Genomic DNA, 15,681 nt, shown 5'->3' on the forward strand with positions numbered 1-15,681 from the left:
TATTTGTATGTCTGATTGTTCATAGACTAACTGTATTTATGTTTGGATGCATTGGGTGTGGCGGTTGTGTTGCGACTGTGTGGGAAGTGAGAGTGTTTCGTACATCTCTCCAGTAGATGGCAGTGTGAACCTTCGGAGATGAGAGTCGTTAAGAGTTACAGGAAGCAGTTTTAAATGTAAAGATGGCGGAAGAAGAGAGTTCGTTTGATGATTTCGAACAAGTTGACTTTTTGAGGGATAGACACATACGATTTTTTCAAAGATGCCTTCAAGTTTTACCGGAGAGATATTCGTCTTTGGAAACAAGCAGGTAGTACACCTTTTTGACTTATCTATCGTAAGTTAGCTTGACACAAATACGCCGCAACCTAGGTAGCCAATGCTAGCTAGATGGCTAGCTAACCATTCATTAATTTGTTAGCTATGATATAGGTAAGTGACGGTAACTGCAATGTTTTCCTGCTGATCGGGAGGAAACTTTCCAGGACTGGTATTTTATATTGTTCAGTATACATTAGGTAGTCTTTTGGCTGGAGGGTGTCATGTCCCATTTAGTGACTGTTACTGGTTAGCTAGCCAAGCTGCAGAATGGTGACAGCCTCATGAGAAGTCAGCGAGAATATTGGCATAAGTTAAGTCACTTATCTTAACTAAATATTTGGAATAACAACCCAGTTGCAATAAGAGCTTATAGTAACCCCTTAACTCTGTCATGTGCTTGCAAATATGGTGTGAGGATTTAGATCTGAGACACTGACACTTAATGAAACCAAACTACTTGGGTATCTACGTGACATGCTATCTAGCATAACATGTGAATATCTTCAGCCTTCCACAGAAATCTTAGCAAGCTGATTTTTTTTTATCGCCAAAGCAACTCATAAATATGCCTCTGCCTTATTTGCATATTGTACAAGTTTGAACATGCTTGAGGAAGATATGAAACATTTCACGTAATGTGGCTTCTCTTATTAACATGCAGTAACGTTAGCTGTAGTAGGCCATCAGACACCCATCGCTGTATAATTCATGATGACATGCATAAACAAACAGTAGGGTTTAGAGTACGGTACTGTTTAGATCTACACTTCTCGGCGGTTGAGGCATAGCTAAATATCACAGCTGGGCAAATACCAAAAATGTACCAAAACCGATTATATCTAGGATCAGTTTTTCTACCGTCCATGTTTGACTGATGTCACCTCCACTGTGTGGTCTTGTCCTGGCCCTAAAATAATTAACTTTCCTCAGCACCGTATTTTTGATTCTTCAGTCAAAGCCAGTGCCAGCCATAACATGAATGCAAACACTAAGAACAACTTAACTTTACATGCCCTCACTGCTGTTTATTGCTCCAAATAATTGCCGTGGACATAATACTAATAACACCCACAGTCTCTATTTACAGTATTCTAGGGTATTTTGTCCTAAAGTTATTTGTAACATGAGAGGTAAGCACATCTTTATTCAAGATTCTTCATTGTCAACAATTAAGCAAACTTGTATCTTAGCAGATTTGAATTCAGGATACTAAGGACCAAGGTTTGATACATTTTTAGCTTTTGAAGTAAATGTGTGAAAATTATTGGGATAATGACTTCAGGTCAATTTCCTAATCCTACAACCAAAATCTTGCTGACAGATGGGGCATCTACAAGGAAATGATTGTAGATACCCTAGACCCAGTGGGTTCCTTAGACCTTAATTTGATATTTCAATTCAGCTCCATTTCTAATAGCACTTTTAATGGGTATTGGTATTTTCTATTTTGTTCTGTGGCAGGCTTGCAGTGTTGTTTCAGCTAAAACACATCCTGTTATGTGTGCCTGTTGGCTATCGAGAGGGCTAAGGCACTGCAGGAAATCACTTCGTAGAGTGCTGCCTCACTGCTAGCTAGTGAAAATGACTGCATCTATGTTTTTTTTTTAAACTGTGGCTGTCTTGCGACTCTATCACAGACTCTTAATGTCTGAAGCATGGGTGCCTCTGCAATGCAGTCTGTGCCCCCTCCTGTGGAAATAATGACAGCCTTGAAATAGCTGCCTGGGACAAACGAGCTAGAGCGAGCTGATTCAGGATCCTGTGATGTCCGGCGTCAGTTGTTGCACTGCTTGACCTAATATCACGACGATGGCACACAGCAGGCCCATGCTCACTGTGTGCACTCATCCATAATCAACATGGGGAAGTCATGCAGAAAAGCCTGCGTGGCCAATCAGATCCCGAACACTGAATCTGGTCTGACGAGAGGAAGACGGTAGCTGCTGCTCAGCCAGCAGGGAGCGGTGTAGACACGCCACGCCACACTGCACACCTTCAGATGAGAAACACTCAGGCACGGAAAAGCGAAAGGCCTCCTTCGTTGGCTGTTCTGTGTTAACCATCTGGATTTCCTAATTGGCATGGGAAGTTGGGAAAGCTAATGAGCTGAAATCAGATGGCTCGGTACATACGCTGAGAAAAGGCGTGGGTGTTTTTGCCCTTCAGAACATAAGCTGGGGTTTTCCAACTCTAAACTGCTTTGTCATTATGCACAGCCAATGAAGTGCAGATGTTGCACTTGTCTCAAATTGAGTGTTGTGATTACAGTCAGAGACACAGACCACCAGTTCTATGGCAATACATTAGCGAAATGAATAGCTCCCAATGGTGTGTCCATTTTCACATTGAAAGATGTTCATAATCTCAGATCACAAACTTGATGCAAGCTTGCATGCCTTGGGAAGATTTCTCTGTACAACATCTTCGATTTTTCACATTAGGTGATATTACTGGAGGGGAATAATTGTCAGGCTGCCCAGCTACCAATACAAACTGATAATTACTCTTGGGTGTGATGGACTCAACAGACAAAAGCCGACAATCTAATTTTATTATTTAAGTTTCTTTTTCTGGCCAGGATCCAGTTAGCATAGCAGTGAAACATCTTCGAACATCTCCAAAATTGGAACTAAAATTCACACATAGCAGCAATCCTGGTCTCTGGGCAGAAATGCAATCTGATTTGCGATTGAAGTTGCCTTTGACTGGCTCTTTCCTCACAGTAAGGCTCATGAGGCTCTTATGTAGTTGATGCTGCAGTCTTATTTCTGACTTTTTCTCCTCCATGTCTAGGTTGACAATAGTCTTCTTTGCACTGTCTGGGCTAGATGTCCTAGACGCCATGGATGTGATTGACAAGCCGAGCTTGATCGAGTGGATCTATTCTCTACAAGTTCTTCCCACTGAGGACCGTGAGTAGTCATAGTGCTCTGGTCAATGAATTGAGAGGACATAACTACTATTTATTGTGCGTGTAGTTTTATGTGTATGTAGTTATATATAAGATGATTCAATAAGTATTTAGATACATGGGCTACAGTACGTTTAAGGGGCGATACATTTTAATACGAAACGGTTCGGTGCTATTTGATTGATTGATTGATTGATTGATTGATTCATTGATTGATGGATTGATTACTGTTACCCTTCTACTCAACTGCTGAGCTAAATGCACTCAAAACAGTCTATTGTTATTCGTAGCCGTAGGACATGAAAGTGACAGGACGAGGGGAATCTGTTTTGATCTGCTGTGTGGGGGTTGGTCTGGAGGGGTGTGCAGCATTGTTTTAAATGTAAAAAAAACAAACGATTAAATAGAATGCAAAAATATTAGTTCACCTTCAAACTAAATGTACATTTCAGACGTCACATTTACAAACATACCAAAAATATTCTCTCCATTTACTCCTTCATTTCTGGCTTATGTAACGAACCCAGCTCACGGGCACGAAACATAAAGGGGAGGCCACGCAGAATTTATGATATAATAATAATACGTTATTTATTAAGTGTTACAAGTATATATTTATCTAATAATTATAGGAAAACGTGTGGTGACTGTCAGTGTTGTGGAGAGAAACAAAAGATGTAATGTAAAGTCAGCTAAATGGTAATATAAACAAACGACGACGATAATCCAAAACCAACGACACTCCAAAACCAACGACAATCCAAAACCAATCTCTATTCAAACACCAACGGCCAATCCACAACTCCAATCCAACGCTCTCCCGACTGCCATCTGATCAAGGCTTTTGTAGCCATCCAATCATGGGGTACACCTGTTGTACACCTGCTCCCCATTACCTGCTGAGGAGACAAAAACAGAACAGGCATGCAAATATCATGGGGCGGGGCCTAGATCCGCCAGGGTCGTAACATCCCCCCCCTTAAGACAGAAGCCCACCTAAGTGGGATTCTGCACCATCCAAAACCCCCATTTACCTAAACCATCCTATTCACCTATTCCCCTATTCACCTATTCACCTATTCACTTACACGCTCACCATCCATCCAGCTCACCAGTCACACAACCTATTTTCCCCTCAGCAATTCCAGTGGGCCTTGAAAAGCAGTCTAAGAGGGACAGGGGAGGAGACAGGAGAGGAGATAAATTAATTAAGCAGGCAAGCACAATCACCGCATAACCTATCCCCACATCTGTAGTGTGGGACAACGCAAATGCCAAAGTTCCTTTTCCTTTTTGAGGTGTAAACCCACTGTGGAACAGTTTAGTCCGGCCATTCTCACATAGATACTGGGCCTCGCCCTCCAGAATCTTCTTTCTCTGGGTCCGTAGTTGCGTTTTCAGACCCTTAATCCGAGTGTCTTTTTCTGCTACCTTGTTGTTGAGCTCTTTAACCAGACGCTCATTTTCTGTCAACTCCATGTCCAGGAGAGAGTTCTGATTAGCATCCCTGTGACGCTGCTTGAGCTCCTGTGCAGTCTGCTGGAGATGCTGCTCTGGTTTGTGTAGCTGACCCTGGAGTTCCTCCATCTGCCTGACATCATTCTGCAGAGTGTCCAGTCCAACCATCAGGTCCTCTCTCTCTGAGGCACACTGCTCATGCTGCTGGGTGTCAGTCTGCAGACGTTTGGTCAACTCTCTCATTGGTCTCTCCTTCTCCTCAAGCTTCTCTCCTTCTTCATTCAATTGCTCAGTCTGCCCATCATAATCCTTCCTGAGGTTCTCATAGTCTGCAGCCCTGTGGATAATGTCCTTCATTGCGACTGAAACAATGTCTCGCTCTGTTTTTAAAGCCCCCACCTCTTTGGTCAAAGCAACAACCTCCTTTCTGCTATTATCCAACTCTTTCTTGGCCTTCACAGCGACAGATTTAATTTAGTTCATCCTTTCCCCTCTGTCTTTGCTTTCTTTTTCCAGTGTGGCAATTTTCTCAATATACTCTTTTCTCTGCACCTCCATCTCCTTGTGCAGCTTACCAGCGACCTCCTGCTCTGACTGATACTTGGAGAGGGCTTCCTTTTCCTTCTCCTCAGCTCCAGCTAATGCCCTGTTCAGCTTGCTGGTGACTGTTTCATGATCACTCTGCAGTTGTTGGAACATTTCAGAGACACTTGCTTTCTCGTTCTGTCTTGCCTTAATCCTCTCTTGTTGTTCCACCATTTCCGCTTTTTGTGCGTCAATCTGTGCCGTCAAATAATTATTCAACCTGAATGCCTCGTTGAGCTGAAGTTGCAAACTATTCTCACGCCTGTTCATTTATGATATAATAATAATAAGTTATTTATTAAGTGTTACAAGTATATATTTATCTAATAATTATAGGAAAACGTGTGGTGAATGTCAGTGTTGTGGAGAGAAACAAAAGATGTAATGTAAAGTCAGCTAAATGGTAATATAAACAAACGACGACGATAATCCAAAACCAACGACACTCCAAAACCAACGACAATCCAAAACCAATCTCTATTCAAACACCAACGGCCAATCCAACGCTCTCCCGACTGCCATCTGATCAAGGCTTTTGTAGCCATCCAATCATGGGGTACACCTGTTGTACACCTGCTCCCCATTACCTGCTGAGGAGACAGAACAGGCATGCAAATATCATGGGGCGGGGCCTAGATCCGCCAGGGTCGTAACACTTATCATTCTTGTTCTACTGTTTCCACTGCTGGTCCTTGCTTGTCATTTCAAGATGAAAGACTTCCCAAGGTCGTAACCCAATTAGTATTGCCCTGCGAAATAGTCAGTGAGCTCTTTGTTATGTAAAAGTATAGGAAATCACTGGCAGCCTTGCAGGTGTCTGTGTGAGGTTTGTTTAGAATGTCCCTCCAGTATTCCCTGGTACACTAATTGCCTTTTGAAAGACACCCTCTTACCTGGCTTTAACTTTATTGCTCTCGAGGGAGCTCATTTAAACCTTTAAACTGTGCCCATGAAACGTAGTGTCACAAATGTATCCAGAATACATTTATTTGTCTCTCACAGTAAGGACGGAGTGAATGTAAAATGTGTGTTCATTCACACATATACTCACAAGAAGGGCATTGTGATTTATTCTACCCTAGCAATGTCCTCATTTTCAGGTTCTTACCTCTTGCAAATCTAACTATGACCACAAGGTGGCAGTCCCTGTATTTTTTTTTTTTTGGTACACCAACATTAGCGCTACACTGATCTGTCTGTGTTGTCATCCTCACCAGAATCCAATCTTCCACGCTGTGGCTTTCGCGGATCCTCACACATAGGAGTTCCATATCAGACAAAGGTAAAGTCACTCTAATGAAAGGTCATGTCGTTGCTTGTCCTGCCACTCTCACCATCACTATCACAGTTTGCCAGGGTTTGTGGGGATGGTCATTTTGTACCACAGTTAAATGGAGACTCAGTCAGGCAATTTTTATTTACAGTGATCCGCATGGCTTCACCAGCTTCTCTGATTAGTTTCAGTTGAAGTCTTCTAGGTCGGGCAGAAGAGGTTGGGACTGGGCCCATCTTGCGTAGGTCACACAGTCAGGAGAATCACCAGGCTACACTCATGAATTGCTATCCTGGCAGTTTATGATAAATGTCTAATGACACAGAGAGTGCAGGGAGAGACACACTGAACTCAAACACACATATACAGTCCCAAAGACTCGTAACACTAATTTACACTTTTTGTAAATGTTGTTTTCTGTGAATTCAAAGTGGTCATTGCCAAACTATCTTGGCTATGAGCTCTGGTGCACTTTGTATGAGGAAAGGACTCTTTTTACATGGACCGTCCTTTGTAGGGCATGGCCTTTCGGCTTACGTGGGGTACATTCCCTGGGTGCACATACACACAATATGCACCTTTCACCTTGTGCCCGATCAAGTGGCCGTGAAGCATTTGTTAATTGAAATGCATATCAACTGTCCTGTTGTCCTATTCTCTCTGTCTGTCCTAGGGCCCTGGATCACCCCACCCGTATGATAGTGCACATGTGGCCATGACATACACAGGCTTGGCCAGCCTGGTTATCCTAGGGGACGACCTGAGTCGAGTCAACAAGCAGGCCTGCATGACAGGGTTGAGGGCCCTGCAGCTGAAGGACGGGAGGTAAGGGCCATGCTCAGAAGGTGAGGTGTCTTTATGACCTCTGTTAGCTTTATTTCAGTGTTTTAATTCCAGGTGCCAGGCTGGGTTTTTGCATATGTAATATATAATATATATATATATATATATACACACACACACACACACACACACACACACACACACACACACATGTACATGTAGAATCAGTGGTGTAGGTAAAGCAGAGGTGGATAAACATTGTTTGTTGAAAACTGGGGAGTTTTCTAATGACTTGCCTCTTTCAGGAGTGCATGGGAAGTCTGTAATATATCCCTCATAAATCACAATCACAAAAAAGGTTACTGTTTTTTTTAAATATCTTTTCATCGTTTTGTTTTATTTTCAGAGTGTCTTTAGAAATGTATTTGGAGATACTGGTGGCAAAACTACTACTCATGCTTGCCGACTGTTCCAATGAAGTGTACATCGCACATTTATTAGTAACTGGGCTCTCATGGAGTCAAAGCCATGACCTTTGCACTTCTGTTACTTAGCCTTTAGCAGATGAACAGCTGAGCACATTTCAACAATGGCCAGTAGTTCCCTTTTTCCCATGCTAAAGCCCCATGTAACTTGTTTTTGCCTGTGACTAAATAAATGGCCAAAACATGCTTTGTGGCTTGAAGCACTAGCTCACAATGTAACACAAAATGACTGAGGACCCTTTATCTAACTAGTGGAAAATAGGAGTTCTGGAAACAGATTTTGGCTCATGAGGTCATTTTGTATTGGTGCGATCAAGGGAACAGTGGGACAGTGAACCTTTCATTTCCAAGAACAGACGCTCTATGTCATATCAAACCCTCATGGAAAGATGTGTTCCAGTGCTCGGTTCTTGAGAGGGGAATTCACAACTCTGCGGTACGGTCTTGCTTTCAGTTTCTATGCTGTCCCAGAGGGAAGTGAAAACGACATGCGGTTCATCTACTGCGCAGCCTGCATTTGCCACATGCTCAACGACTGGTCGGGGATGGACATCAAAAAAGCCATAGCCTACATCAAAAAAAGCATGGTGAGTCCTGAGGAAGCGTTTAACCCCTCCAATGCAGCATGAGCCACAGTGTTGCACATGAGCAGTCCAGCGCCTTCAGGGTTTACTACAGTCGTAGTCACGGCCCCTTTTAATTCTCATGCGGATGAGTCGCCCGCATCGGCAGGGAACTAAAATAGATGCGCTTATTTTCACTAGAATAGGCAGTCAGCTTGGAGACAAACATGTAGGGGAAGTTTGACAGGGAGTGAGTCCCTATCATGTTTCCTTATTTAAATCTATATATGTAATTGCAAGGCAATCGTTGTCGTAACGTTTCCCTTTATCGTGTTTAAACTGAGGCAGGGCACTAGAGGACAGAATGGCCCGGTGACTGAGTCGAGTCAAGAGAGCAGACGGCTGGCCGCTTTGTCCTGCTTGGGATGCGTTCCACCACCCACATCGCCCTAATCCCACAAAAGATTATATAATCCACCCACACACACCAGGCGGCCGTATTCCTGTCTGGTGATTGCAGTGGATTACACCGACAAGTGCTGTGTGTGTGTGTGTGTGTGTGTGTGTGTGTGTGTGTGTGTGTGTGTGTGTGTGTGTGTGTGTGTGTGTGTGTGTGTGTGTGTGTGTGTGTGTGTGTGTGTGTGTGTGTGTGTGTGTGTGTGTGTGTGTGTGTGTGTGTGTGTGTGTGACATGGTTGCCTCTACCATGACGTGTGGAGGCCAGAGAGCAAGTGCGCAGCGTTTGCGATGGCCCCCTGAACTGACGGCCACTCTGAGCCCTATAAATAGATGTTATGATCCCAAAGGAAGGTCCCCACTGGGTCGTAATCCTCTTAGTGATTCAATTATGGTGCGTCTATTAACCCCAAAGATGGGAAGCGTGATGCTTATGAAGGGATGTTTACCAGAAGCATCTACATAGGATGCATTTGAAGGCTTTGGTTTGTCTTTGGTTCTGTTTGTCTGTGTCCGTTTCGTTATGTTACACTCCGAAGTGGAAGGTTAGTTGTGGTTATGTTTCGAGGATTTACGCTCGTGTCCGTAGTTCCGCGGAGCCGTTCGATCTTGTAGGCCAGTGTTGGTTGTGTTCCTCTCTGTCCACCACAAAAAACGCTCAGCATGAACTGCCATTAAAATAAAGTGGGCTCCGAATGGGCATCGTTTACTGTTTTAGTATGTGTGTTTATCTCTGGGTGGGATAATGATGATGTGGTGGGGGTGTAAAGACAAGAAGCTCAGATGAAGTCAGCTGGTGCCTCCGTATGAGATTATTAATTGAGCAGTTTCAGCTTAATCTGTGGCAGACACCCATCTGCCCTCAAGAGGCATATGCTGCCAATCAGAATACCACAGAGAAGTCACCAATCAGTGAGCGGTGTTTAGAATTGTGTGGAAAAGTCACTGACCCGTATGTTTATCTCTCTCTCTTTCTCTCTGTGTGTGTGTGTGTGTGTGTGTGTGTGTGTGTGTGTGTGTGTGTGTGTGTGTGTGTGTGTGTGTGTGTGTGTGTGTGTGTGTGTGTGTGTGTGTGTGTGTGTTTTTTGCTTCCTCAGTCCTATGACAACGGCATTGGGCAGGGAGCTGGACTGGAGTCTCATGGTGAGTCAGGCTGGCCGTGTTGACTGAACTGTGACGCGTTGGAGTGACCAATCCTCAAACCCTTCTGGTCACTAATGATTTTCCTTCCGTCACCCCAGGCTTAAGGGAGTTCAGGATGCGTTTCGAGATGCACATTGTATAAAACTTCTTTTGTGCAATTAGTCCTCAAAAAACAGGTGTTCTTTGGTCAATTATCATTTAAACACTGTAATTTTAATGCGTGCCATTTCCTTAGCATAATTGCTCCTACACACCCAAAGGGCTGCAGGGAATAAAGTTGGCAGCTTTTAATGTATGTATGGCACGACAAGTAGAGCCGTGAAATTACACCTTGTGCTCCTACTGGGAATTAAGGCTTCTAAAAAAAAAATAATAATAATTCACTGAAGAGATGCTTAGTCGTTAAGAAGAAAATTTGAGCGAAGGAAAGAATCGTTGCTGAGTGATTGAAGCCATCCCTCATGTTCTGCATCAGTTGGACCCGACTCAACCTCTGTGGATGAGTAGGCAGTTTAAATGCTAGGCTGTGGCTGGCTGGAGGAAAGATCAGGAAGAACACTTTTGATGGATGGTCCCTTTCACACACCCCGCAGTGCGTGCATGGACGTGCAGGGATAAATGCTACTGCCTACTCAGACTTATCATTACACTCTCTGTCTTTCTCTCTCTTTTTTCTCTCTCACTCTTTCTTTCTCATTCTCTCCACCACATGTCTGTATTGCTCCCTACTGTACTTGTTCTCCTTCTCCGGCCCTCCCTCCCTGTCTCTCTGTGTCCATATCCCTCTGTGCTGTTCTTGCTCTCTTCCCGACACGCGTTCTCCATCGGTCTCCCTTCCATATCCCCGTCTCCCCCTGCTCCTCCTCTCTTTCACGCCGTCACTCTCTTTTTCTCTATCCCGACCTGTGACCCCCGCTCAGGCGGCTCCACGTTCTGTGCGGTGGCGGCGCTGTGTCTGATGGGGAAGCTGGAGGAGATGTTCAGCCAGCGTGAGCTGGACCGGATACGCCGCTGGTGCATCATGAGGCAGCAGAATGGCTTCCACGGTCGCCCCAACAAACCCGTCGACACGTGCTACTCTTTCTGGGTGGGCGCCACGCTGGAGGTACAAAAAAGATAAGACTTAAAAAAAAAAATTAAAAAAAAAAAAAAATGAAGCAACAGTAAAGCTTGACTGACGCAGACATACAGATGGACTGATTTAGTGACGGGAAAAGAAAACAAGGAAGCGCCAAGGCGAGCCATTTCATGAGGCCTCACGAGTCATGACCACTACGGCTTGCTTTGGTTGATTTAGCTGGATTCATATTTTTTTTTTCAAGTTCAAAGCAACAAGGCTTTATTAAAAAGGGCATTTTTAAAGCAATATAAATATACCTCAAGTTGGACAGTCCGTAGTAGTTTGTTTAGGTAAATCCCCAAACCCTACCCTCAAGACAAACACACAGGCCTCCACATGCATGCTCTCCTGGTTCAGTATGGAAATGAGTAAAATACAGGGGAGGCCAGTCCAAGACGTCAGTGCTGTTTCTAAATAAACACTTTTTGGACAGAACCATGCATTGAAGAGAACAGAGGCACCCTTTTTTCGCTTTACCGCTACCTAAAAAGAGCTGCAGCTGGAGGTGGGCCTGTGATACAGAGTGTTTTTGTGGAGGAGTGAGGGAGAGAGAGGCATAGCTGTAGGACTTTGCTGTGACGTGTAGCAAGGACAGGAAATAGGCTTCCTCAGCAAACAGACTTGGCAGTGTAAGACCACGGCACACACACACACACATGCACGTACATGCACGCACACACACTGAGGTCAGTTCTCGCACACTGAGATCTGGAACTCAAAAATGTGTAATAAAGACTATAATGAAGAATCGCCACGGGGAGAGAAGTAAGGACAAAGCTGTGAAGGCATTGTGTGTGTGTGTGTGTGTGTGTGTGTGTGTGTGTGTGTGTTTTAAGTGAACTGAGGGTAATCCTCTGTCATGCAAGCTTGTTATTAAAAGAAGGGAAGAGCATCGCTCTCGAAACAGGATGAGTCGAAATTGAGGTTACATTAACACGACTGCAGAGCTTTCTCCATAATTGTTACTTTGGTGATAAAAAAATATCAGTAGCAGAGTCCTTCATTTGTAATTATATAGTTCAAAGCTTTTGAAGCAGCTCTTACCCTATAGAGAAGGATTTACGAGTCTCCTGCCACTACTTGCAGTAAATTAAGGTCTCTCAAAAGATGTTTCAGTCGATGACATTGGGGACCTTCAATATAATTACACCAAAAGTCTTAAGGTCTCAAATAGTTTCATTTAAAGGCGCTTGGCATGTCAGTGTGAATTTGAATCTGAAAACCTCTTAATCGTCTATGTGGACCTGGCGAGCTCAAGGCAGTGCTTTGTGGTTTTTGCATCACTGCAAATCATTTTAGACATTTAGGCAGTATAATTTGTATTCGTATCATAAGACCATCTCTATTATCATTTATTTTGTTTCAATCAGTAGTTGCTTTTGTCCAGATATGTTGGTGTTGATTTCTTACAGTTTCTGTGGGTAGTGCATATGTATTGCATGCACAGATTGCCTTAATTCCAGTCACAATGGCATGCTTTTGTTCGTGTGAAAAGTGTGTGCTTAATTAAATGAAAATGTGGGTGGGGGGAGTGTTGTGTTTGTTTTCTCACATCTTGTGTTGGCCTGACCTCGTTTCAAATTACCCCTATCCCCCTCTCAGCTTCTAGACGTATTCAAGTACACCAACTTTGAAAAGAACCGGAACTACATCCTGTCCACCCAGGACCGATTGGTGGGGGGGTTCGCTAAATGGCCAGACAGCCACCCAGGTAAGATTATACGTAACTTTCCACACAGAGGCTCCGTAAGTGTTGGCTTTGGCCTTTGTTAGCTGAAACCACAGTGGAATGAGATACTCCGACCTGTTGCTTAGCCTATATCATTTCTGAAGGTGTTTGTCTATGGGGTTTAGGTCACTGTGTGAGAATCCCCATTGTGTGACTGGATGCTTTTGTAAGTTTTCTGTTGAGAATGTTATTTGCAACGGAAATCTGAACCTAAACGCTTTGTGGACGTCGTCTCTTTACGGTTTGAAATGCCACTTGAAATTGTCCTGTAATCTTACAAGGGCACAGCACTCATTCGTTCAGATGGAGGAGACCACGTCATTCACATTGATTAACCTCATATTAAAAAGGTTTTGTGGAATCCCATTATGTCGTGTCAACCCCATTGTGTTTTCATTATAATTCAATTTAGTACACATACTCATTTTGAAAGCTTTTACAGGCTTCCCATGGGAGGTGGGGGAGGGGTGGTTAAAAGGGGTCACCATACATTATTCATGTTTCCTTAAACAGACGGTGCACTGTCTCGCACATATTCCATGTGTTATTATGTGTATTTCCCCTCTGATCTAAGGACATTTGACATAAGTGTACTATACACTACCATACATTGTGCAAAATGTACATGGGCATGTATTATGGTATTTGCCTTAACATGAATCTGACCTTATAACCCAAACATGCATGTGCTCTGTGTACAGCCAATTACTGTGTTGAATCTGACCTTATAACCCAAACATACATGTGCTCGGTGTACAGGCAGATACTGAATCCAGTGAAAAGAGCCATGAGTGTCTGGCAGTGTGTCCGGGCTTAAGATGTAAACAAAGCAGCCTGACTTGTTGTCCTCCTTGACTTTGAGAAGCCCAAGTGTTGGCCTATCAGTAGCAGATGCTGTATCGCATCACGTCACTGACCTACTTTCCCCCTCTCTTTTCTCCTGTGTCTGCCATCTCTCTCTTTTCCCCTGCTTCACTTTTATTCATCCTCCATTTTTTCCATTTCTCTCTCTCTGTCTATCTCCTGCTCTTTCTCCCCTTTTTCTCTCTCTTTTTCTTTCTTTCTTTCTTTCTTTCTCTCTCTCTCATTTTGTCATGCTCTCATCTCTCTATCTTTCTTTCGCTCCCTCCTCTGCCCCACTCCTCTGTCACTGTTGTCTGTTCCAGACCCCCTGCACGCCTATTTTGGGATCTGTGGCCTGTCCCTGATTGGCGAGGAAAATCTGCGCCGAGTGCACCCCGCCCTCAACATCAGCCAGAGGGCCTTCGAGCACCTGCAGCAGCTGCACCGGGCGTGGACAGAGACCTGCACATGACAACATGACACCAGCCGACCCTTCTCGCTCTCACACTCAGACACACACACACACACACGCACACGCACACACGCACACGCAGGCAGGCACATACATACATAAACTCTTAAAAACCATCACAGCCTCTGACGCCATGTGCATTCCTCTCAGTCCTCACCCTGACCTGAGTTAACTTAGCAATTGTATCGGAGCTGTTGCCTGGCGGCGGGACAGTGAGGGAAGGTGATGGGAGAGGAGAGGGGGGTGATGAATAAATGATTAGGGTCCAGCGTAATGAATTATTAAGTGGGATCTGTCAGAGTGGAAGCTTGGCCCTGGAACAGTCCTAACAAGAATAAGGTTGGGCCTCTGCCTCACGTTTTGTTTGTTTGTTTGGATGTATCGTTAAGCCGATGATGTAGTTTTGCTTCCTTTGTCACCTAATTTTCCCGAGAGGTCCGCAGATACTGCATTTCTTTATTTGTTACTTTGAAGTCATTCTCTGAGTTGCTCATTGCCTTGAACTTAGCGTGTCGCTTTCATTTTTTTCCTGTTCCAAGTGCTATCATTCAGAGACGCTGGAGGAAACTCACACCCTGCCTCAGTCAAAGGGGTTGTGACCTTTTTGACTGACAGGTGCAGCTTACAGCAGCCCTCTGAAGGTCATCTCTTTACACTAGTGATTGTTGTGCTCCTTTAAAGAGAAAACAAAACACAAGACTAGAAGCTGATGCTCTAAACGGTTTTTAATTCACTCGTTTTCTGTTTAAGCACCTTAACTTAAACCATAAGGTGTATACGTGGTCAGCCAGTGACTCATAACTGGCAAGGAACTATGAATTCCAGTTTCTTAGGGCTTTCTAGACACTCTTGTCAGAGGCTAATGCTGCAATGCAGCTCTAGTTCCGCCTGTTAAAGATACAGCACCCACAAGCCTGTTCCTCTCTGCTGAAATGTGCCATGGACAGCATTAACTGGGCAGTGGCCTGTGTTGCTGCAAATTGGCATCTCTTTGGGAAAAAAAACAAAGACTTGTGAATGTTTGCTCTGATGAGGAAAAAAGAATACATATAGTGAAATGGAATTTATTTTTTCTATACTTTGTAGAAATATTAATTGTTGATATTAATCGTTAAGTTTCATTTTGAAGTGCTCTGTGCTTATGGCAATCTTGACAGTTTGGTATGCAGAGGAATGGAGGGATGATGTTTTCTAAAATGAACAAAATAACACTTTCTGTTTCATGTTAGAACAAATTCATTTATGGCATTGCTGATGAGGCAGAACATATTTAATGGAAATAAATACGGTTCTTAATTTTTGTGTTGTTTCTGTGTGTAAACATTTGCTTGAAATGAATTGTATCCTCAAACCAACTCTGGTGAAATGTTGATGTTTGTTTGAGGAAAGGTGATTTATGTGGTTACTCATGGCACTGCTGTTTGTCTTTAAATCTGAGATGCCCTCCACGGATTCTAATTCCCCCGATGTGTTGGGTAGCTGTTTTGATGAGGCCACTTCTGCATTCGTGTTTATCTTATGTTTATGTGGATTGGAAGCG

The 15,681-nt window shown here is 43.7% G+C and overlaps 1 protein-coding gene across 1 annotated transcript; it reads left to right on the forward strand.

Annotated features, from left to right (window-relative positions):
* The first annotated feature begins 78 nt into the window (after positions 1-78).
* pggt1b (protein geranylgeranyltransferase type I, beta subunit) lies at positions 79-15,437 on the forward strand. The gene is made up of 9 exons (XM_012830611.3): positions 79-310; positions 3,115-3,233; positions 6,493-6,557; positions 7,222-7,373; positions 8,271-8,403; positions 9,932-9,977; positions 10,898-11,082; positions 12,700-12,808; positions 13,993-15,437. The coding sequence occupies exons 1-9, from the start codon at positions 183-185 to the stop codon at positions 14,139-14,141; spliced, it is 1,086 nt and encodes a 361-aa protein (XP_012686065.2). The 5' UTR covers positions 79-182; the 3' UTR covers positions 14,142-15,437.
* The last annotated feature ends 244 nt before the right edge of the window (positions 15,438-15,681 follow it).

The sequence above is a fragment of the Clupea harengus genome, chromosome 7 (assembly GCF_900700415.2).
Source record: "Clupea harengus chromosome 7, Ch_v2.0.2, whole genome shotgun sequence".
NCBI lineage: Eukaryota > Metazoa > Chordata > Actinopteri > Clupeiformes > Clupeidae > Clupea > Clupea harengus.

Coding starts and splice junctions, on each gene's coding strand:
- pggt1b (XM_012830611.3), top strand. CDS start 183: ATGGCGGAAGAAGAGAGTTCGTTTGATGATTTCGAACAAGTTGACTTT. Junction 311..3,114: donor TCGTCTTTGGAAACAAGCAG/GTAGTACACCTT, acceptor CTCCATGTCTAG/GTTGACAATAGTCTTCTTTG. Junction 11,083..12,699: donor GGGTGGGCGCCACGCTGGAG/GTACAAAAAAGA, acceptor TCCCCCTCTCAG/CTTCTAGACGTATTCAAGTA.